At 35.6% G+C, this 22011-nt stretch overlaps 1 protein-coding gene across 2 annotated transcripts in view; it reads left to right on the forward strand.

The window, feature by feature from the left end:
* RPS6KA3 (ribosomal protein S6 kinase A3) overlaps nt 1–21757 on the forward strand; it is a 73500-nt gene extending 51743 nt beyond the window's left edge. The window contains exons 11-22 of one of the 2 annotated variants that reach the window (XM_030956596.1): nt 2503–2591; nt 2857–2921; nt 3016–3118; nt 3302–3426; nt 5181–5306; nt 6755–6844; nt 11201–11359; nt 14133–14294; nt 14487–14563; nt 15631–15748; nt 16428–16568; nt 17692–21757. In XM_030956596.1, the coding sequence (XP_030812456.1) occupies nt 2503–2591; nt 2857–2921; nt 3016–3118; nt 3302–3426; nt 5181–5306; nt 6755–6844; nt 11201–11359; nt 14133–14294; nt 14487–14563; nt 15631–15748; nt 16428–16568; nt 17692–17814 (1378 nt within the window). In that variant the 3' untranslated portion in view covers nt 17815–21757. The remainder of the gene's footprint in view (nt 1–2502; nt 2592–2856; nt 2922–3015; nt 3119–3301; nt 3427–5180; nt 5307–6754; nt 6845–11200; nt 11360–14132; nt 14295–14486; nt 14564–15630; nt 15749–16427; nt 16569–17691) is intronic. The other variant, XM_030957441.1, reaches the window with a different exon arrangement.
* The last annotated feature ends 254 nt before the right edge of the window (nt 21758–22011 follow it).

Consider the following 22011-nt stretch of genomic DNA (forward strand, 5'->3'; position numbering starts at 1 on the left):
GCCAAATGGCATCCTGACCTGTGTCAGCAATAGTGTGGCTAGCAGGACCAGGGCAGTGATTGTCACCTGTACTCAGCGTCAGTGATGCTGCACCTCAAGTCCTGTGTCTAGTTTTGGGCTTCTCACTGTGAGGTCCCTGAGGTACTGGAGCAAGTACAGAGAAGAGCAACGGAGCCAGTGAAGGGTCTGGAGCACAGATTCTGTGAGAAACAGCTGAGGGATCTAGGTTTGTTTTTTCTGGAGGATGTGCAGGGGTGATCTTACTGATCTACAACTACCTGAAAGGAGGCTGTAGCCAGGTGGGGGTCGGTCTCTTCTCCATAGTAAGAAACACCCAGATGCTCTAGAGGAAATGACGTCAAGTTGCACTGTGGGAGGTTTAGATTGGATATTGAGAAAAATTTCTTCATGGAAAAGGTTGTAAAGGGTTGGAACAGGCTGCCCAGGGAAGTGGCTGATTCACCATCCCCGGAGGTTTTTTAAAAAGATGTGGCACACAGGGATATGGCTTAGTGGTGGACTGGTTGCTGCTGGCTTAATGGTTGGACTTGGCAGTCTTAAAGGTCTTTTCCAACCTAAGCAATTATAGGTTTCTATGATTCTGTAATTACCTTCAGATTTCATTTGAGAATATATCTCTTAATGAGATACAACTTCTTTCCAACTTTTTTTACCTTCTAGTCTTTGCAATTGTTAGTGGTTTCAAGTAGCTGCACAGAAAGTGTGCTATGATGTAATGACATTTTACCCTCTTTGAATGTTCCATATTCTTATTAATATTATCTTGCATAGAAGTGTTTTTCTTTTGGTCATAAAAGCAGCTGAAAACCAGAAGATATTTTGAAGTATTTTCTGATTAAGTCCACACTTTTTTCTGGTCTATGTTTTTTTATTTTCCACATATGTAGTATATTTTCCTTAAATTTTCCATAAAAGTTTAAAATGGACAGGTGTGCATATGAATTCTGGTTTCCATAGTGCATATTTACAATATTTTGCTTTTCTTACCTTCTGTTCCTAAAAATCTACAGAAAATGCACTCTTCTTACAACAAATTTTTTGAGGGGTCTTTATTTCTCACAACATTATCAAGAGAAATTTTTGTTTATTCTTGTGTGTTTTACCTAAAACTGGGAAACCCTGCAGTTTGAAGAAATCGTAGGTTGCTGCAACAAAGTTAAATTTTTAAACATTTTTCTCCTTTACTTAAGAGGTATCCCTTCATATAAAATTTTGCCATTGTCCATCAGGAATGCCAGAAAAAAATTGCTGTCACTCATGTAGTTACATAATATAGGAACTCTGAGGACCTGGTAATTGCCTTTCCTTCTCCTCTGTCATGTGCCTGAGGCAGGATTTTGTGAAAGGTGGTGGTGCATGGCAGTGAGGAAGAGCTGGATGGCCCACTGTCCATTCCTCCCCTCCACTGGTGGCCTTCATCTGTCTGTAGTATGTTATTGAAGAGTCCAAAGAAGCCAATGTTTTTCAGATTTTCCTCCTCCCTGCCTTAGCTTTTTTAATGCTGAAAGGAATGGAAAATTTACTAAGTTCTAGTTTGAAAGTAATGAATAGTGGATCAGTGGCAAGCATCTATGCATTTACACAAGTGATACAGAGGTGAATATCTACAAATACCTGGAATACAAGACAAATCAAGTTCTGATTGAAACACAGAGCTTGTGTCATGGACGGTTACAGAAAAATACAAGCTACAGGTTGAATTAGTGATGGAAAGGAGGAAATCATATCCCTCTTTCCCATTATCATAGTTACAAGAAAAAGTAAGACCTAGTAACAGTGAGAGAATGAAGGCTCAACATTAAATGGCAAGGAAGAAAATATGACAAAGATTACAAAACAAAATGAAATTAAAGTACAAAAATTTAAATCTAAAAATTCAAGGCTGGCAAATTGTAAAAGTATTATTTGAAATAGACTGGGGAGGGGAGCAAAAAGGAAAAGAGGAGTGGGGGTTTATTGTTTGATTTTTTGGGGTTTTTTTTACCAGCTAATCCTGCAAGATCTGTCCTACCTTAATTGAATTTCTGTATTCTAGTTTGTTTCCTGGATCATCTTGGTGTGTGTCATAGTGTGGTACTTTCCTTAGTCCTTCTATTAGATAACTATCAGAATGCTTTGTTTAGTGTCATTTGCAAGTAACTGGACCTATAAGTGGATCAAAGCATATTATGAAAATTTACAAGTTTATAAACTGATGTTCTCTAGCTATTCTTCTCTACATGTTTTTCCACCTTTTCCTCCACTTAAGTTCCTGAGTCATTGCTGAAAATACTATACTACTTAAAAAAAATATATATATAAAACCCAAACATGTTTACATGACTGACAGCACTTTTGCTCTGTGTCTGATGTCTGAAGGCAATTTCTCAGTGATGCTACTTCATTTATTATGGACTTGTTGAATGGCAAAGGACAGGGGAAATGCAGAGTTAATGCTTGCCTAGATATGTTTGTATGCTATTAATTATTTTTATTCTCTAGGGCCAAACTTGGAATGCCCCAGTTCTTGAGTCTTGAAGCACAGAGCCTCCTGCGAATGCTCTTCAAAAGAAACCCAGCAAACAGATTAGGTAAAGTTTTTAGCAGAATATTTTAAATTTGATCATAATATTCATAACATCAGTGATCATTAAACTGACTAAAATTTTGTTTCCTGTGTAAAATGGACTTTAAAGGAAGAATGTTGTTTGCCCTTCAAGTGATCACCAAAGTATTATCATTTCTGCTAGTCATACAGCTAAAATTAATGCAGAAGGAATAAGAAATAAAATTTTGCTTACCATTCCTTTGACCAAGAAGAAAATAATTCATAGACGTTTTTCTTCCTTATAAAAGGAGCAGGTCCAGATGGAGTAGAAGAAATTAAGAGGCATGCATTCTTTTCCAAAATAGATTGGAATGTGAGTATCTAATTAAAAATCAAGTAAATTTCTTGGTTAAATCTTTTATGGTATCATATAATTTTTCCACTTACAATTTGTTCATTCTCTTCAGAAATTGTACCGGAGAGAAATTCATCCTCCTTTTAAACCTGCAACTGGCAGACCTGAAGATACATTTTATTTTGACCCTGAATTTACAGCAAAAACTCCAAAAGGTAAAGAGATATGAATGAGAGAATTTACATATTCAAAAGATTGAATTTGAATTTTAGGTTTTTTCATTCAAATTTTGATAGAAATTGTTGTTTTCATAAATTCAAGGTGCTACCAAAATTTCAGTACTTAATCTCATATCTACATGTGAAAGAATCTGCTTGTAAGGATGATGTATTTTTCAGATTCACCAGGTATTCCACCCAGTGCTAATGCACATCAGCTTTTTCGGGGATTTAGCTTTGTAGCTATTGCATCAGATGATGAAAGCCAAGCAATGCAGACAGTTGGAGTGCATTCAATTGTCCAGGTGAGTACATCTAATAAAAAAAAATAACAGTGCTGTCTCTTGGTGGATGGATTGTTTTCTTGCCACAGAATGAAGTATCAGTACAAAATCATTGTCAGCTTTTAGACAAGAAAAGTAAAGATCGGATTATTTCATCCAAACAAAATCTCTGAAGGTACAGGACCTGTATAATTACTGAGCAGCTACAGGTTCAAACAGGCTTTTAAATGAAAACCTTATACCATCTGTGCTGTATTAACTCTTTAATGTCAAGCCATAATTACAAGGTGGAGTAGAATAACAGATATATTGATTTACTGGATTTTTCCCCCATACATGAAAATGTCACTTGACTCCTGCAATGCAGTAGTAGGAGGCACTGGACTATGACTGTGAATTGTATCTGGATGTTCTGGACTGCTGGAATCCGTAGCCCAGGATATATTCTGTCGCTCCTAAGCCACTTGAAGTTAGTTAGCTAATCTCTGCTTTTTGTGACTGGTATCAGTGCATCTTACAAGTCAGTGTTACAGTGCACACTCAAGCTTTGGCTTCCTTGATGTGTTTGGATGACTCCAGTAGAGTCTCCTGTATTAATAATTGTGAGGTTGTCACCTGGAAGAGGAGACCTCTGTAAAAATTGTATTTCTACCTCCTCTGTCTTCTTTTAATAATTACTGAGTCATGAAAACCAACTCATGATCTAAATTGTGTTTAAAACTTCTTAATGTACAGGTAGGAATAAATTATTTGATTTATGATTGGAATTACTTGTATGATTTGGTTTATTTGTATTTTTCTGTGCACTGATATTTTGCAAATGTCTGAGAAAATTTTTTAAAACCCACAATTTATACAGAATGTGAACAGCCCTTGTATTTTGTTAACACTCTCATGTCTAGAATTGTCACAACATGCTTTTCTACATATTACAGTTTCATGTGTAATAATTTTTTTTAATATAACTAGATCCTTTTTATTCTCAAGAAGCTTTCTGATTTGATATGTGCATCAGAATTATTTCTGATCCTGGCATCTTGCTAGAAGTTTCTGAAAGCTTCTCTGTGCTGCTTTATTTCCACATAGTTTTGTAGATGGAATTATTGCTCTTTGTATATGGTTTCCTTCTCTTGTAAAGGTCTGTTTCTCTGCTGCCTTTCCTCTGTGCCCCTCAACAACTTCCTCACTCCTATTTCCTTTTTTCTATGCTGCAGGATACCCAGATGGTTTCCTGCAAATGCTTTGTATCCTTTGCACAAACTCCATACACTAGAACAACATTTCCTTCCCTTACAAGAGTGAGCACTTGTCCTCCTTTCAGCTTTTTATTTCTGTGAAAGGATTTTTGACTCACATTCCATGCAATTCCAGCCAATCTGATTCTATTCAGTACGTCTGAATTTTCCAGCTGCCATTCTGTCTATTCAGATAATAAAAACAGTGATACTTCTTTACCATTGCTGTATCACTATTTTATCTTGAAGTCTTCTGGTTTTCTTTGGTTTGGAGTTTCTATCTTTAAATTAGTTAAGCAGCAATCAGAAAAATAATGCCATCAGTTTCTAAAATAGTGTGCATTATTTATAGCATGTGTAATATATAACTTATCTTATACTAAGTTTGAACAGAAGGTAGTGGGGATTTAGACCACTTTGACCTAGTAGAGTCATCAGTTAAAATTTTAAGCAAATCAATAGGAATTTTTAAAAAGTTATTTTAATTTAAAAAACAGTTACATTAAGAATATTCATTAATTGATGATGTTATTTTGGTAGCAGTTGCACAGGAACAGCATTCAGTTTACTGATGGATATGAAGTAAAGGAAGATATTGGAGTTGGCTCTTATTCTGTCTGCAAGAGATGTATTCATAAAGCTTCAAACATGGAATATGCTGTAAAGGTAATTTTTTATAAACCACACTTTTCAGATTTTAGCATTGGGCATCTTTTATTTGCCAGAGAGAAACACAGAGATAAATTTTTTGAATTATAAACATATTTTATATGCAGCTGTAAAAGTAAATTCATAAATTCTCAAATGACTAAGGACTTCATAACAGTTTTCAGTCTGCTATAACTTCCAGAATAAACTTCAACTCTGTTTTGGCTTCCTGGTTTTCAGCAAGGTATTTAATGTTGTTTTTGTTATTCTGTAGGGCTTTCTAGCACTTCTGTTAAGGCATTAAATTCTCACTTGAAATCAGTAGATTTCCCAGAACTGCAATGATAAGGTTTTTTATCTTTCTGTGTAATAACCTGGGACCAAATGGTTACTATGAAAGCAAGAGTATGGATTAGCAGACTTTATAAGTGAAAAAATAAAAAGAGCAGTCTTTAAATCCTATTCTATGGGGCAGTTCTGTTTTTGAATTGTTGAACAGCTTAGTACTTAATTATGTAAAATTGAAAGATCCATTAAGTATGTAGATTGCCTCCTCTAAACCTACCAGTTTTAATCTGGTAGTTAAATACTTTATTTTATTCTGGTTCTGGCCAGGAACGGATTTGACTTGTGTCCTTTCAATTTGAAGTAATTTCTTGAAACTGCAAGAAGGTCCTGGCATAACTGATAATTCAGCTATAACATTTGTTGTGAAGATTCACTTGCTTTTCTATTGCCTCTGTTAGGGCATTTTTTTCCTCAAGGAATCTTGAAAAAAAGAATAAGGTACCAGTGTCCGATGTGTTAGCAGGGAATGGGTAGCAGTATGGGCATAAAGGTGAAGGGCTAACACAACAATGGAAGAGACATTATAGGAAATTCTGCAGTTCAGGAGAGGAAAAAAGTGAAAAGAACAAGAATACATTTAACTAGGGCAAAATGTTATTTTGCTTGTTTGAACAAGGTGAACTTGAGAGCCAGAGATTCAAATGGGCTTTTGTAGTGAATATGTTTGAATTAACTCTGAGAAATTTTTATTTTTTCTGGTTTTTTGGTTCTCTTTCTCTCCTGCTTTCTTTTGCTGCACCAAATGTTTGAGATTAGCATTGTGAAAATCAGTTGATTAGCATCATCCAGCCAGTATCTCGTGTTAAATTAGGAACTTCCCATTTTATTAAATAATGGATCACTGAAGTCTTATCTACTGAACAGCCTTGCATTATTTATCACAGCCCAAGAGGTTAGATCACTTATCCTCTGAAATCATTTTCAAAAGAATTTTTTTCATTTTTCCCAATATTTTTTGCTTTGTCTTGCTTTTCCAATTTAACAAACTTGGTTTTGGTTATAATTAATGCCTTTTGCAAGAATAAATACTGCTTAACTGTTGATGCTAATAAGCAAACCAAAGCATTACACTAGTTTCACAAAAAGAATTATGCCTATGTCTGTATGTGCTCTTACAGATTATTGACAAGAGTAAAAGAGATCCAACAGAAGAGATTGAAATCCTGCTGCGCTATGGACAGCATCCAAATATTATCACCCTGAAAGATGTAAGTAGTGTTTTAAAGACATCCTTTAGTGTATTACAGTTGTGAATAATTTCTAATTTGAGAGATGAGAAGCTACATCGTTTAGATTTATGGTCATGTTTTTCAGTATTTAAATATAAAACAATGCAATTTATTCAGTAGTATCTAGTTTTTTACTGGGATGTCTGTTTTCTTTTAAAGATGCATATATTGTGGTACAGCATTATTCTGAGTCAAATAATTTATTCTTCATAAGTCCTAGCATGAATAATTTATTTAATGTTGACTGTGTTTTTAAAGGATCAGGGAAGTTTTTTGATTGCTTAGTTAACTTTAAATCTGATGTCCCATACATTAATCAAAAGCAATTTTATTATATAACAAAGGACTTACTGTTAGCACAGTACCCAAAGTATTTTTCATGGACAGTAGCAAGCATTACTCAAGTAGTATTACTACAAGTAGTAGACAAAATCTTTCCATGTCCATGGTTTTCGCTGTTTTTTATCTTTATCTGGCCTCTGTATGAACACTATCTAGGTATTTTTTTCCTTGTATTATTTGCTCTGACCATGGAAACACTTTGTCTATAAAAAGCAAAGAACAACATAAGCTGGGAGGTAGAGGGTTTTCATAGGGAACAGTATATTCTGATGACCTAACTGAAAAAGAAAATTGTCTTTGTCTCCTTGGTTATTCATTAAAGAGGATTAAAAATTAAAAAGGCGTATGCTTAATGACTTTCTTAGACTGCAGGGAAATATTCTGGTCCCCCAAACCAAACCTCAGGCAAAACAGCAGACTATTTCCAGGAAGCTGAGCTCAGCTGAAAGGAGATTGTCAGACATTTGAAGCCATTAAAACAACAGCTCATAAGTACTGCGGAGATGAGCACTGGAGAACTCTGCATGAAGCTGATCTACTATAATCTGTCTTCACTTTATTGATATCATACTGTTTGGCCCTTTCTTGGACAGAGAAAATAAGATAGGTATTCAGTGAAGCCCACCAGGGAACTTATCTTATTGCAAGCAAGATTCCACAATTACAGTCCCACTTTCTGTTCTGTTTCATGTGGTTGGACAGTAAAGCTACCTGGAAAGAGCTGTGCTGAACAGAACCTGCCATCAGCATTCATGGTGCTTTTAGTGCTGCATGCTGGACTCATGTGTTACTTTAATTCATAACACAGCTTTTGTTATTTAAGCAGGAAGACAAACATGAGAATGTGAGCACTTAACCTGAACTTAAGCATGATGAATATTTTACATTGAGAACAGAAATCCAGGCAGTCTTAAACAGCTGCAATATATGCTGAATTATTTCACTTTGTAATTAATCTTTTATTATCATCAGTCAGCTTCCAGCAGGAACCATCTTTCATGCACAGCAACAGCAATTCACAAATAGGAGACTACCAAAAAAAAATGCCTTAAGCCCTCAAAGGGGGAAAGGCTGTAATCCTCACTCACTTCTGCTTCAAGATCAGCTCCCCAAGCAAGATTGTGGAAGGATGTAAAGAGATACAGAATTCATATGTAATAGAATCTTGTGTAAATCTGTAAGAATTTGGCATTAAGTTTTTCTTGTCCTAATACAGACCCATGGGGCAGATTGCTTGCATATCCCACATTATAGTGGTGTGCTATTACAGCTTTCAGAGAAGATAAGGAGAATTTTGCCTTCAGGTCTCAAACTCTAGAGCACCATTGTGTACGAAATTCTAGAGTACTATTGTAAAAATAAAACTCATCGTTGGTTTGCTCAATTTTTTATTTAGTTCCACATCAAAGCTTAAATGTTTCTAATCTGAAGTGCCAAAATAAAATACTTCAGCATTTAAGTGCCTGCTTTGGAAATTATTATTCTGCAAGAAATAATTTCTATCTTTTCTTCTATTTCAAGAAGAAATGCAGTAATATTTGAATTTTGCTTAAGATGGAAGTTTTCGTTCTTGTTCAGCCTTTTTATGTAATTTAATTCTGAAGGTGTTTGGATTGAAACAATGGATATTCAAGAGACCAAGTTCTTTCTGCAGTGCACAGTCCTCTGGGGGTTTTCCTGCTGATTGTTATCAGTGGTCTTTTTCAGTTACACAGTATATAAACAAAAGGAGCTATATTGTGCTAATTCAGATATCCTTCTTATCCAATATCCTGCCTCTGACAGAGGCCCTTAGTGCATGCCTAGGAAACACTGTAAGAAAGGAGGAAGCACACAGCTTCCAACAAAACATTACCTAGAAACTTCCTGTGCCAGACCATTATAAGTATTTTACCCTTTTTATGTAATAGTTACTGTTCTGTAACAGAACTTTTGTCCTGCTTTGAGTTATTTAAAGCATTGCCTGAAGAATCTTTTCAGAAATATTTTAGAAACCTGAACGCAAGATACCCAGTCTCCTGTCCAAGTGCTTATTTATGATTCCAAAATACCTCATAATATGTCTGTAAAATCTTACTTCCCTTGGCAAAAACCTTGATTTTTCTCCCTTGCATTATGTTTTGTTCATACGCCTACATCTGTTTCTCACTATAGTTTCTTCCATTTTACCTTGTAGAGCAAACATAATGACTGACCTGTGGCTTGTGCTCAGAGTTAATTTTAAAAAGTAGTGTCACATTTGTGATCTTAGCATGATACTCTGCATCTGTGAAGAAAACTTCAGCAGTATTTATTCAAAAACAACTTAAGTTAGTAATACCATTAGAGGATGGTAAAACAACTTAAGTTGGTAATACCATTGGTGCAAGGGGAATGGTTTGTTTGGGGTGAGTTATCTGTGGGATTTTTTGGCTGGCAGACAGGACCAGCAGATAAAATAGTTATCAAATGCAAATTTTGCTTGATTTCGGCAATACTGAAATGTGTATGCTCTGTCATGTCAAATGAAATAAGCTGATCTCCTCATGTTATACCAGGATTAGAGGAAGCATGCCTATCAAAAAAAAATCCAGTTCAGTATCTAGAATTAGAGTTAGATAATTCTGCTTTTGAATACTGTGTTGTATTTGAAGTCTTAATACAAACACATACAGGTGCTCAGCTATTTCATGGGGGAAAAATTTCTGTTAAATGAGAACACAGAAACCCATCATGTCTTCCTCTCCTTAAGATCATAAGCTTGTAATGACCACGGAATTATTTAGCATTCTTTTTTTTTTAATTTGCTGAGAAAATAAATCCTTTTAATATCGTTAGGAGAACAGAAATTTTGATGCTTAGAACTTCATTAGCAACTTTTTCCCGGGTAGCTTAAGACTAGGCAATTGGGATAAAAACCTCTTTTTTATTCTTATTTTCTGTTACTTAGCTGATATCTATTCCTAAATGTATTTTACTATAATTTCAATAATTGTTTCTACTTAAACACAACGGTTTTTTTATTTCACACATTTTAGTGAAAATAACAATTGCAACATCCCCATAAAAGTATGTTGAAACAATTAAAGGAAACAGTCTGTAAAAGATTTCACTAAAGCAGGAATTGTTTCTGGATTAAGTTAGAACTCCCAGGCCAGGTTGGATGGGGCTTTGAGCAATCTGGTCTAGTGAAACATGCTCCTGCCTATAGAAGAAGGCTGGGACTGGATGATCATTAAGGGCACTTTTAGCCTAAGCCATTCTATGATTCTGTGGAAGTGGAACTGAAATGAAATGCTGAAGTGTAAGTACCTTAAAGTGGGCTTTGGTATCACTCAGTCTGTAGTGCCCTCTGGTGAGAATGTAAAGAATTCTCAAATGCTTCCCTGGATGATAAAATCCATGCAAAAATTGAGCCATTTTCCATGACTAGAAGTAAGGGATAAAATATGCATATTTTAATACTTTTAGACTTGGGCATTGGCTTTATGTGCAGAGTAATGTATAAGTTCTAGGTGTTTTTCCCTGTTCATAGAGGCTATTTGAGATAAATTTTGATTATTTTTTTCCTTTTTTTTTTTTGTGTCTGACTGTTGGAATGATCTCTGTTTATATTTTTAATTTGGTGCAATAATTGCTATTGAACTGGCTCTGGTTTTGCCTTAATTAGACTAGTTTCCATTTTTTACTACTTAATTTCTCATGTCTGGTTTCCTTTGTTGTAGTGAACCTGTGTGGGGGAAACTACCTGTTATTTATCCTTTAATCTTTAAGCACTTTCATGCCAGTATTTCTATGTTATTTTGGTACAGCATTGCCTTTTTGTGACAGTTTTGTTTTCACTTCTGAAGATGAACAACATTTGGATATTGTATGGGTTATGAAATCAGGGGAAAACAATTAAAGAAAACAATTGAAGAAAACAGCTTGTGGACACACACTATCTCTGTGTGCTTTACAGAAGACAGCAGAGAATAAATATTTTGAAGTTTAAATTTTTATGTATTTTTGCAGGTGTATGATGATGGAAAATATGTGTATGTAGTAACAGAACTTATGAAAGGAGGAGAACTGCTGGATAAAATTCTTAGGCAAAAATTTTTCTCAGAACGAGAAGCTAGTGCTGTTCTGTTCACAATAACAAAAACGGTTGAATATCTCCACACACAAGGGGTAAGTTTTCATCTCAGACAAAATGTTTTTAGCTATTGATATTCTTCTCTTTCAGAAGCATAAACTTGTATCTTGATACATTCTTCTGTGTGGTAATTAAGTAGTTTTTGGTAAACAATTACATTGCAGCCAGAATTTGTGTTGAAATCAAAACTTTCCTTATCAGCTCTGTATGTGTTCAGATAACTGAGATGATGCAACTGTTTCTGTTGTTCTTTATGCAGTCTGTCAGCAGTTCTGTGGAATATGCAGATAATTACTAACAGAGAGGATATGAGGGAAAGAAAGTCCAAGAAGAAGTGCTAGGACCAGTGTTGCTGTATAGCTATGGGACCTAAGGCAACTTCAGTCTTGTCCTGTGATATACCCTTAAAAATTATTTTCCACCTGTCATACTTGTAACTCCTTTGACTTCTTGGTTTTGAAGAACATGGTTTATGACTTGTAACTCTGGTGCCATAGGGTCAGGAACTTGCAGGAGACAGAAAATTAACACTTTGGGAAATTAGTTTGGAGACAGAGGAAGTAGTTCAAATAAAGAGAAGGACAGTGTGATAATTGCATGGCAAGAAAGATAAGTTGTGTTGCATTTTTAAGTAAACAAGAAAAAGGGGATGGAGAAAAAGCAGAAAATAAGGGTCCAAGGAAAAAGTTAAGCTGCTAATACATGATGTTGTTACCCAAGAAAAGATGCTTTTTGGAATATGTAGTATTCAAATTATTTTAAATAACAAAGAATTCAGTACACACTGTCGTGGCTGGAAGCTATTATTTCAGAAAACTTATGATCAAAGTTATCTGGTATCTCATTCATCACTCCAGTCACTTTCTCCTGTGTGTGGTTTGGTTTTTTGAGCCTGTGTGCACAGATTATAGTCCTTGGCCAGCAGCACCCATGGGAATTATGATCAAACCTTGATACCTCTGTATGGAAATACAGATAATAGAATAACAAATCATAACTTGGTTCATTCTTGCCACATGTGGCTAAAAGATGCCCAGAGTCCTTGCATCAAGTAAGGGATTTTAGGGATTTTAGTTTCTTTGCTGTAGATATCCATAAATATTGGCATTTTAATTTGTATTACACCACACTCACTTTGGAACGTTTGCTTTTGTAAATTTTCAAGTGTTACATTAAGTACACCTCCACAGGAAAGCTGGCCACATATGTAAATAGTGGGCACTTCAGTAGTCTAATTCTTTTTTGGAAGAGACCCTCATATCTTCAGTGAATTTTCCTGTTGAAACTCCTTTGGACACTGGAGGAGCTTATTTGAATATGATGTTAGGTAATATCTGGTTTGACAGTCTCTGCATCTGTGTGAAGTCTCCACAACCCTTCCAGGAAGAGTTTCCTCATGGACACTTACCTTTGGGAAAACAGTTTAAGATCAGAAGGTGTTTCACTTATTCTTTGACATAAACATTTTGGTTGCTTAGGAAGTAGTGTTTTAATTTGAACTGCCCTGTTACACTTACTTGTCCTCCTACTTGAGCCTTGCTTCCCCATCCTCCAAAAAAAGCATACAGCTCAAGCAGACTGTTCTAGAAACTGCCAAATCCTCAGCTCTGTGCTGCTTCCATTGCTTACTTCTTCCTTTCTATCCCTTTTAGAATCTCTTTCAAAAATCCCCCAGAACATCAACAAGACTAAAACTGGGGGTTTTTGTTATTTGCCTTATAGAGCAGCAAAGGTTGTTTCACTTTTTATTAGGGAAAAAAGGTAAAAACTAAGGGCAATCAGGAACTGATTCTCTCATACACTGACATCTCAAGCTGGGATGTTCCCCTTAACACCTACTGTTCCAAGTCAAATTCTTTCATATCATTTGTATATTTCAGCTTACAAGGTGCTTATTTCCATAATTTTAGGTACTTGGTTTGTTAAATCTGAGAATTTCATGGGATTTGCATGCTGTAGAAGTCTCTGCTAAATAGACTTAATGTGTTAAATAGCTTTGCAATGTGCATGACCCTCTGCACTCTTACCCCTCGGTCTCATACTGCTTTCCTGAAACCCTGCTAGGTTTGGATGAGTGTTGAGCTTCTGATTTCTAGGCATCACTTACTTGCAGAAGTCTGGGGGTATCTTTTTGTTCTGATGTGATTATGAAATATTTCACAATCTCTTATCTTTCAATTTAACCATGAAAAGCTGTGTTTAATATTAATGAAACACATAGCACAACAAGGAAGATAAAGGCCCTCATGTTCTGCTTCAATATTTAAAGGAGGACGCTTAGATCCACTCTGCTGTCTTACAGTGGTATATACCTTCTCCTTTAGAGAGCAAAGTCTCTGGAGGCTAACTAGTCTTTTGAAGAAAATATAGCAGATCATCTAGTCATCAACTAGTCTGTTACATAGCAAGGTGGCACATCAGCAGCGATGGGCATCCCTGACTCCAAAAGATATTAGAAACCAAAGGTTTCTGATTTAAAGAGCCTGGTAGTTAATGCATGTTAAAAAAGAAATACATTATTCAACCATTAGAAGAGACATCTGGAACTGTCTGCACAAATAAATTAGGGTGGCAGAGATGTCTGGAGGGGGTTTTACAGTTAAGAGTTTCCAAATTAGAATTTGTGTGCTCCAGACACCATGGAGCATCAAAACACTGCAGCTGATGGTGGAAGCTGGAACACTGGAAACTGAGCACACTGATGGGAGACTTAATTTTAAGTAGCAGAATTGCCAATTAAAATAAAAAGCTTTTCATGTGTTTAACTTATTGTATTTAATGGTTTCTTTTCTTTTTTTTTTTTTTTAGGTTGTTCACAGAGACCTGAAGCCTAGCAATATTCTTTATGTTGATGAATCTGGTAATCCAGAATCAATTCGAATTTGTGACTTTGGCTTTGCAAAACAACTGCGAGCCGAAAATGGTCTCCTGATGACTCCATGTTACACAGCAAATTTTGTTGCACCAGAGGTAAAACCCAGGATAGTTTATATGCCTTGATATATTTTACTGGGATTTTTTTGCTAGATTGTTTTGTTGTTGTTCTTGTGTAACAAGTAGAATCACTCTGTAAACAGCAAAGATTTGAAATTTTACTGGTTTTATAGCATATTAAAAGCATTTCTAAGCATTTTTTTCAGAAAAAATATTTGTCTCTCTCAGGTTTTAAAGAGGCAAGGTTATGATGCCGCGTGTGACATATGGAGCCTTGGTGTTCTACTTTATACCATGCTCACTGGGTAAGGGTGATGGTGATTTTAATTTGCTTTGCTGTAGAATACCAAACCAATGCAAACAAAACCAGTAATAAATGTTGGCCCACTGTTGCAGATGTTTCTGTTAAAGCACTGATTAATCTCATCTTTGGGGTTGAGAATATGCTTTGCCTTTAGTAAAATTTTCAGGGACTGATGTGAAAAAATATTTGCTTCTAATGTCTCCTCTATTTTAGGGTTTTAATTTCTGCTTAAAGGGATATTGCACTAAGAACTTACTGTTTCATGTGAAAATTAAAAGACAGATTAAGCAGCATATATATTGAAGAAAATGTATGTTGCAAATACAATTGCAATGCATTAAAGCGTGTTTGTGTGCAAAATCCAGCCACTGAATGTTTGAAGTGATGCAGTTAGAATATAATAAATGCAATAGAAAGGCATTTGTATATGCAACAGAAATGAATTGTATAAAAGCTTATAAGGAATTCAACTACAGTACCAGAAGTTCAAAATAAAATCTATTTAGCAGATGCAATAGCAACTATTTATTTATGCTAGGTTATTCAGATTGCCACTTTGATAAAGAGTTAACATCATCAAAGTTTTTCATATTTTAAAATAAATTACAAACATACTTGATTTTAAGTGTATCTCTTTTTTGGCTGGGGGCATTCTGATAGCAAGAGTATATATAGTCAAGCAAGGAAAACTGGTGCACCTTTCTTCCTGTGGCATTAAACCAGCATTTATTCTTTCTCAGATATTTAGATTTACAACAGAATGGATTGGTTTAGTACTTCACTAGAATATGAAAGGTTAAGGAATACTTTCTGTAATTCAGGAACCACCAGTATTTGAACTGCTATATGAAAAAATCTGCTTTTCAGACCAGATACAGAGGAAATACGAGCAATAAGAACAGATCTACAGTCAGTGCCATGTATTTTCACATGTTAAGAATAAATTCTTTTTGCAGCTGTTTGACTATTTGTTGCCTATAATTATGTTGAACTTGCAATCAGATTTATAATACTTATTGAGACCCAGGTTATGGAAGTTGCTAACATTGAATTTGTTTGGTTAAATAGCTACACTCCTTTTGCAAATGGTCCTGATGACACCCCAGAGGAGATTTTGGCCCGAATAGGAAGTGGAAAGTTCTCCCTCAGTGGTGGTTATTGGAACAGTGTTTCAGACACAGCTAAGGCAAGTATATTTGCTTTTTCTCTTGGGGGATCAGGGATGGATTGCAATGTAACACTGTTGATTGTAATGTATATGTTGTATCAGAGATGATTGGCTAAGTTCCACCCATTGTTATATTAAAACACTGATCTAATCCCTTATGTGCCTAGAATTTTGTTTCCTGTTTTTGATCTGTTCATGTTTCAGCAGTCACTTGCATGTAGGAGTAAAGAACAGGTGTGACTTACACTGTAGCAGTTAACAGCTGTCCTTAGAAATTTTGTGTGTTCTGTCAGTATTCACACACAGAGTTATCCATGGTGAGAAGTGCTTTGATAAAACTTCATGTGGAACCATGACATTGAAAAATCATACAGGTAGTCTAAATCATGCTAATGTAAACTAACGAAGTATTACATTTTTGAGAATTCTGTTTTTGACAGCAAATAGACTCTGAACTTCAGTGTGCAATATCCTCTATGCCCCTTCTATATGGATGCTTAAAATGCTAAAATTTTCTGTGTTTAATTGGATACCTTCCTTTTGTGTTACACTGTTAGCATTGCTGGGTGGTTTTTCATTTGTTTTAAACGGACATGATGAACATATTTTTATACCTCTAGAATCTTTTATAGTTTGAACTATTAATCTGTTTTAAAGTTGAAATTCTGCTGTTATTTCCATTGACCTTTGTTGACAGGACCTTGTTTCAAAAATGCTTCATGTTGACCCTCATCAAAGACTGACTGCAGCCCAAGTTCTCAGCCACCCCTGGATAGTTCACTGTGACCAGTTGCCTCAATACCAGTTGAACAGGCAGGATGCTCCCCATTTAGTGAAGGTAAGTAGATATTTTTTCAGCTTGCTGTTTAGCCAAAATCAGTGTAAACAAAAGGAGTTTTGTTTTTAAGATTTGGGGTAGCATATGTATCTTCTAAATACTGTGAAAAAGTTGTTACAAGTGGATGTTGCACTAAGCCATAAAATGAACTAGGAATATGTAATAGGATTTAATGTGAAACCACTTACAGATGATCATCTAATTATTAAAAAATAATGTTCTTGTGTTTGAAATCTATTGGGCCCAATCTGTTGGGCTTACTTACACTACTGGAAGGCTTAAGTGCTTTTAGAAACCAACTTAAATCATTCTTCTCCAAGTGAAAAATGTCTGATGACTATAGAGGAGCTGTAAAATCGTTTGCTAACTTTACAGTTTCAGAGGAGAGTACTTGCCACTAACTGAAGGAAAAGAGAATACTTTGTGATCGCAGTAAAAGCTGAAGTCAAAAGGGCAGTGTTAATTACTATAGTATCACTTCTGCACTGTGTCTGAAACAACCTGGAACTTTTTCACTTTAAATAAGCAGAGGAAAATAAAAAATAATTGAATTCTACTTCTTTGTATTCAACCTTGTTTTCAGTCCTACTTTCAAGAATCTCTTGTGCAACTTAAAAGGGGTCTGAAGAATATAATTAACACTCTCCATGAGTCAGCTATTAAAAAGTTCTAGCATCCAAAATACAAGTGGGAAGTGGGGGACTTCTATCCCTCAGCTCACAACTTTCTAAATTTTTTAAAAATTAATTTTATGTGCTGAATACTGTGGGTGATTTTTAAATATTTTGTTGGAAACTGAAATGGTTATGTAAGTGATAGGCAGAGACAGTCTACCAATGGAATTTCATTCCCCAGCTCTTTCACACAACATAGTGATAGAACTTGGCAAAGTAGCTTATACCTTCTAGGTTTGACTGTAAGCAATGTAAAACTATTTATTACCCTAAAAACCCTCACTCCGAGCACTGCTAGGACTTGAGTAATGCAGTAGTATGTTTCTGTTTTGTAGATTAAAATAGACTGAAAGTTGAAACCTGTTCAGAGTTTCTGGCATTTAGCACTGCTGTAGTGTGTGCATCAGTCACAATGTACTCTTACTGTTCTTTTCCCCTCTCCCCCACAGGGTGCAATGGCAGCAACTTACTCTGCTTTGAATCGTAATCAGTCACCAGTTTTGGAGCCAGTTGGCCGTTCTACTCTTGCTCAGAGGAGAGGTATTAAAAAAATTACCTCAACAGCCCTGTGAAATGACCTCAACCGGACACTTGGTACCATGGCATAAGATGATAGCACAAATCATGGCGACAGGTAGCACATATGTGACAGATACCTGCAAGCACACTCTGTCCCAGCTGGTACCTATAATGCTGCTGCTCCTGCTGCTGCTACTGCTTTCATCTACTCTCGCTTTAAACTGTTGATGGCAAGTTACTGATCTTACTGGAGCTGCAAATGGAGTGACAAGTGGAGACAGTGAAAATTATCATGTTCGCAACTGAGTAAACCAGAAGAATTACAAATGCCACCTCTGTCAAAAATACACTGAATAAAGCACTCTGCACCACATAGCATTATTTTTATAAGGAATATTTTTTTTGTCCCCTAAAATATTCTTTGTTACAGGTCGAGATGGACAGTTTATGTTAAGCACTTAGCTTAAACAATCTGTTTATATTAGCACTATACATTGTGCCATCCAACATTTTGTATGTTTTTGTAAACAGTTCACAAGCAGTACATTTCTGTGCTGTTTTCTTTAATGTATACATGCCTTGTTTCACTTAGATATTATTAATCATTATGACAAGTAAGTCTGATTAAACAGTTCACCTGGATTAATCAGTGTTGTTGGACAGCTCTAAAAGAAGCCTGACTGTTAAACAGCTATTGAATGTAATACTATGGATAAGTAGTTTTCCTTGCCTATGTCTTTTCTACATTTCTGTGTTTTTGATGCCACATGTCACGTTATAAAATGTAAACAATGAATCTCTCACCATACTATATATCCTATAGGTAATGTTACCCAGAGAAAAGATAACTTGCTCCATATCTCACTGTCTTTGTTACCCCTCCCCTCCCTTTTAGTCTCTCCCATCTAATCTCTGGACTCAGGAATTATTGCTAAATACTTTCTGATAGAGGACATTTCTATATGGTTTATTCTTATAACCCATTGTTAATATTTTATCTGTATTCTATGACTTTTGTTTAAGCTGCAAAGGAATTGTTCAGTGAATGAATGTTGGCATTATAGAACAAAGGCAACATTTGAAGATAAAGCAAAACATATTGCTCACTAATAAGCAGCAGCCTGCGAAGAGTAGATTTAACCTGCATTCATTGCAGTTGCAAAACTGTTGGATCTAATGTTCTGTCAGTTACTTTCTGATAATTTTAATTGACTTCAAAAGCAAAATGAGGGACAGGACATAAAGATCTGTTTGGTTAGAAAAGGGTTATTCTAATTTACCGTGAAAATAGTGTCATCCCAGACAGGTAAGATGAAGCCATTCAAAGGGAACATTCTCACTTTTCCACAGATGGAGGTGAGTTGGTAATGAGGATGGAAGACTCACTTTAAATACTGGTATAAACTTTTAATATTCTTGGCCTCTTGGTATCTAAAGTAATTAAAGGCCCATCTTGATGGCTTGTCTTGAGAAGATGAAATTTCCCAAATGAGAAGGGCACTGGAATGTGTTTGAATACCGTGAGTGTTCCATTCCACCAAAATTACAGGCTGTGTAAAGTCCTTCCAGATATGAAATGACTGTTAGGAATTCTAGCTTTAATAAAATACGGATCTGGGTGAATGGCTGTTGGTGAACAGTGCAATTTTGTGTTTTGCATAAGGTATTTTCTTGGCTTAGTGGAATTAACTTTCTTTTATGGTGATTAATTGGCCTATTTCCCTGAAATCATCAATGATTTGTTGAAAGGAACAATCATTTTTATGACACCACAGATTTGGTCGGGATGGGAGTGTTTCTTCTGCCAGAATTTTTGAGTTCCTTGGGGAAGCTTCCTTTGCTAGATCTGCAAAGGATCCTGCTTTTATTGCCCTTAAAATTTTGCTAAATATTTAATCCATGATATAATTGTGAAGAAAATGGTTTTATAAACAAGGATTCTTAAATTAGCCTAGCTCTCAGAAGTTTGAAAACACAGCTCTTCTCAAGCAAACAGTATTTTTCCCTTACTTGGTGCTCTAACATTGAAGTTCCCCTTAGCTGTACAAATGCATCTACCCTTCCTTCAAGAAATATTTTTAAGTAGAGGCAGAAAAAGGCCATCTTTATTTTTTTTTTGACAGTGTCAGCAGTTCCAGAGGAATTTAGTAAAACCTTACTTCTCAAGAAATGTATTTTTCAGCTCTGTGAGCAATTTTAAATCCAGCTTCTCAAAATCTTGAAACTGTACTTTCTGCTGGCTTTCAAGGTGTTAATTAGAAGATTGTCATATCTAGTCAACCAAATTATTTAAATGCTGTTGAAATAAAAGGATGGCAGTACTTGCCAGTGTGTCAGTAATAACATTTCACTTCAGGAAGGAGTTCCTACTCTGTTCAGTGTGTGTATATAGGTACCTGGCAAAGAACAGACCAAAAAGAGGAAGCGTTAAGCTGCCTCACTATTGGCAATATCCATATTAAAATAATATAAAAATACTTTCAGTAGTTTTATTGTAGACTTATTTTGTGGTCCTCAAGCTCATTAACCAAATAGTGAAGCAAAGTCAACTCCTGCATTTTATGTATCTACACTCTCGAGCTGTTAATTTAGTCTAGACTTTACAAGTGTTGCTATTAAGTTATGTACATATATCAGCAGAGGATGAACATTTTAAATTGTAGCAAAACAGGAAAATTTAGCACACCCTAAGCTGAATGTGTTGAAGTCTAGATCCACTATATTTTGAAGTTGCTTTCTAAACCAAGATATAAAGGGCCTGCCTAATCAGGGAGGTGTATTTTACAGCCAGGCATGGTTTATGTACCTTACTTCCTGGTTTGGATCCATGTTTGTGACTTCCACTTTTTTCTTTATGTTTTTATAGCTGCAGTTTTTATAACCTGTAAAGAAATCCACATAATGCTTCTCTGAGTCTCAGCACTTTTCTGTTAGAATGTGAGTTTATGACACACTGTGTACATGCATTGCTGGACTGCTGCTTGGTCTGCAAAGCATAGCAAGTGACTCAGAGAGTCATGGAGGATAAAAAAAGAGAATGCAGATACAGGTGAATTTTTCTATGTGTTGACCATGGTTTGTTTTTAATTTTTTTAGTGTGAAATTACCATTTACTGTGCTTGAGAGCATGAGGGAACAGAGGGAAGTGGCAATACCCATTAAATGCCATCTATGTCCAGTAATGGCAAAGTTCTGTTTTCATAATCACTATAACATTGAGTAAAATTTAAAAGGAGTTTTTCAAGAAAATAGTTCAAACTTTTTTCTGAAGAGACAAGGCCATAAGAAAATAGATTTACGTGTCTGGGATTTGTGTGTGTGTGTGTGTTTTGCTTTTGTAAATGTGGTGTTACCAACTAAAGCTGTGCTTTTCTATTACTGGAAGGAAAGGATTCAAAGTGTGCTGGCCCTTACTAAGCAGCAGTGGTTAATAGATGAATTTTCACTTATGGAAATGATGTAAATGATTAGCTTTATCTTGATACTCTTGACCTAATCAAAGGGAAGGTGTACTTATGAGGGATGTAATTATTTTGCAACCTAGTTGGGGGGGAAGTCTACTTAAACAATTTTTAAAAAATTACAAAATCACAGATAAAATATTTTTCTACAATTCTATACAATCATACTTTATACTAGTTTTCTCAGCATGGCATGTAAGTGAGTCTAAGGTACTGTTCCAGAAAATCAGTGGTATTGTACCTTTTCTAGACCATTACAATAGCATCTGTTAGATGCTTGGCACTGCTGTCATAGAATGAAATGCTAGTTAAAAAAAAATTAATTGTACTGAATACTTTAAATGATTGTTTTATTCAGAGTCTGATCTAAGAGATGTTCCAATCATGCTATTAATGTGTAATTAAAACTGTTCCAGATGTAACTATGAACAGTTTTGGAAAGTATCATTGCTTGTTTTCCTGTCTAATGGCAGGTTTTGTAGTCTTCAAAAGAAATTGAAATTTCTACTATGAATAAACTTTGAAACATCTTAAAGGGTTGTTTTGTGTAATCATTTGTTCTGACCAGTTACAAAAGTCATTGCTTGTTCATCACTGACTCTGAACTACCTTCACAGCACATGGAGCGTGCTTTGCCAGCCAGAAAGGGTTTGTAAAAAGCAAGTGTCCTGACATTGCAGCACGTTGAGGAAGGTAAACATGGAGACAAAGGAAAAACTCCTGTTCAGCTGGTGCTTATAGACCTGATCAAACGTACAACAAGACCACAGTGCAAGGATATTGCATTTA

The sequence above is a fragment of the Camarhynchus parvulus genome, chromosome 1, assembly GCF_901933205.1.
Source record: "Camarhynchus parvulus chromosome 1, STF_HiC, whole genome shotgun sequence".
Lineage (NCBI taxonomy): Eukaryota > Metazoa > Chordata > Aves > Passeriformes > Thraupidae > Camarhynchus > Camarhynchus parvulus.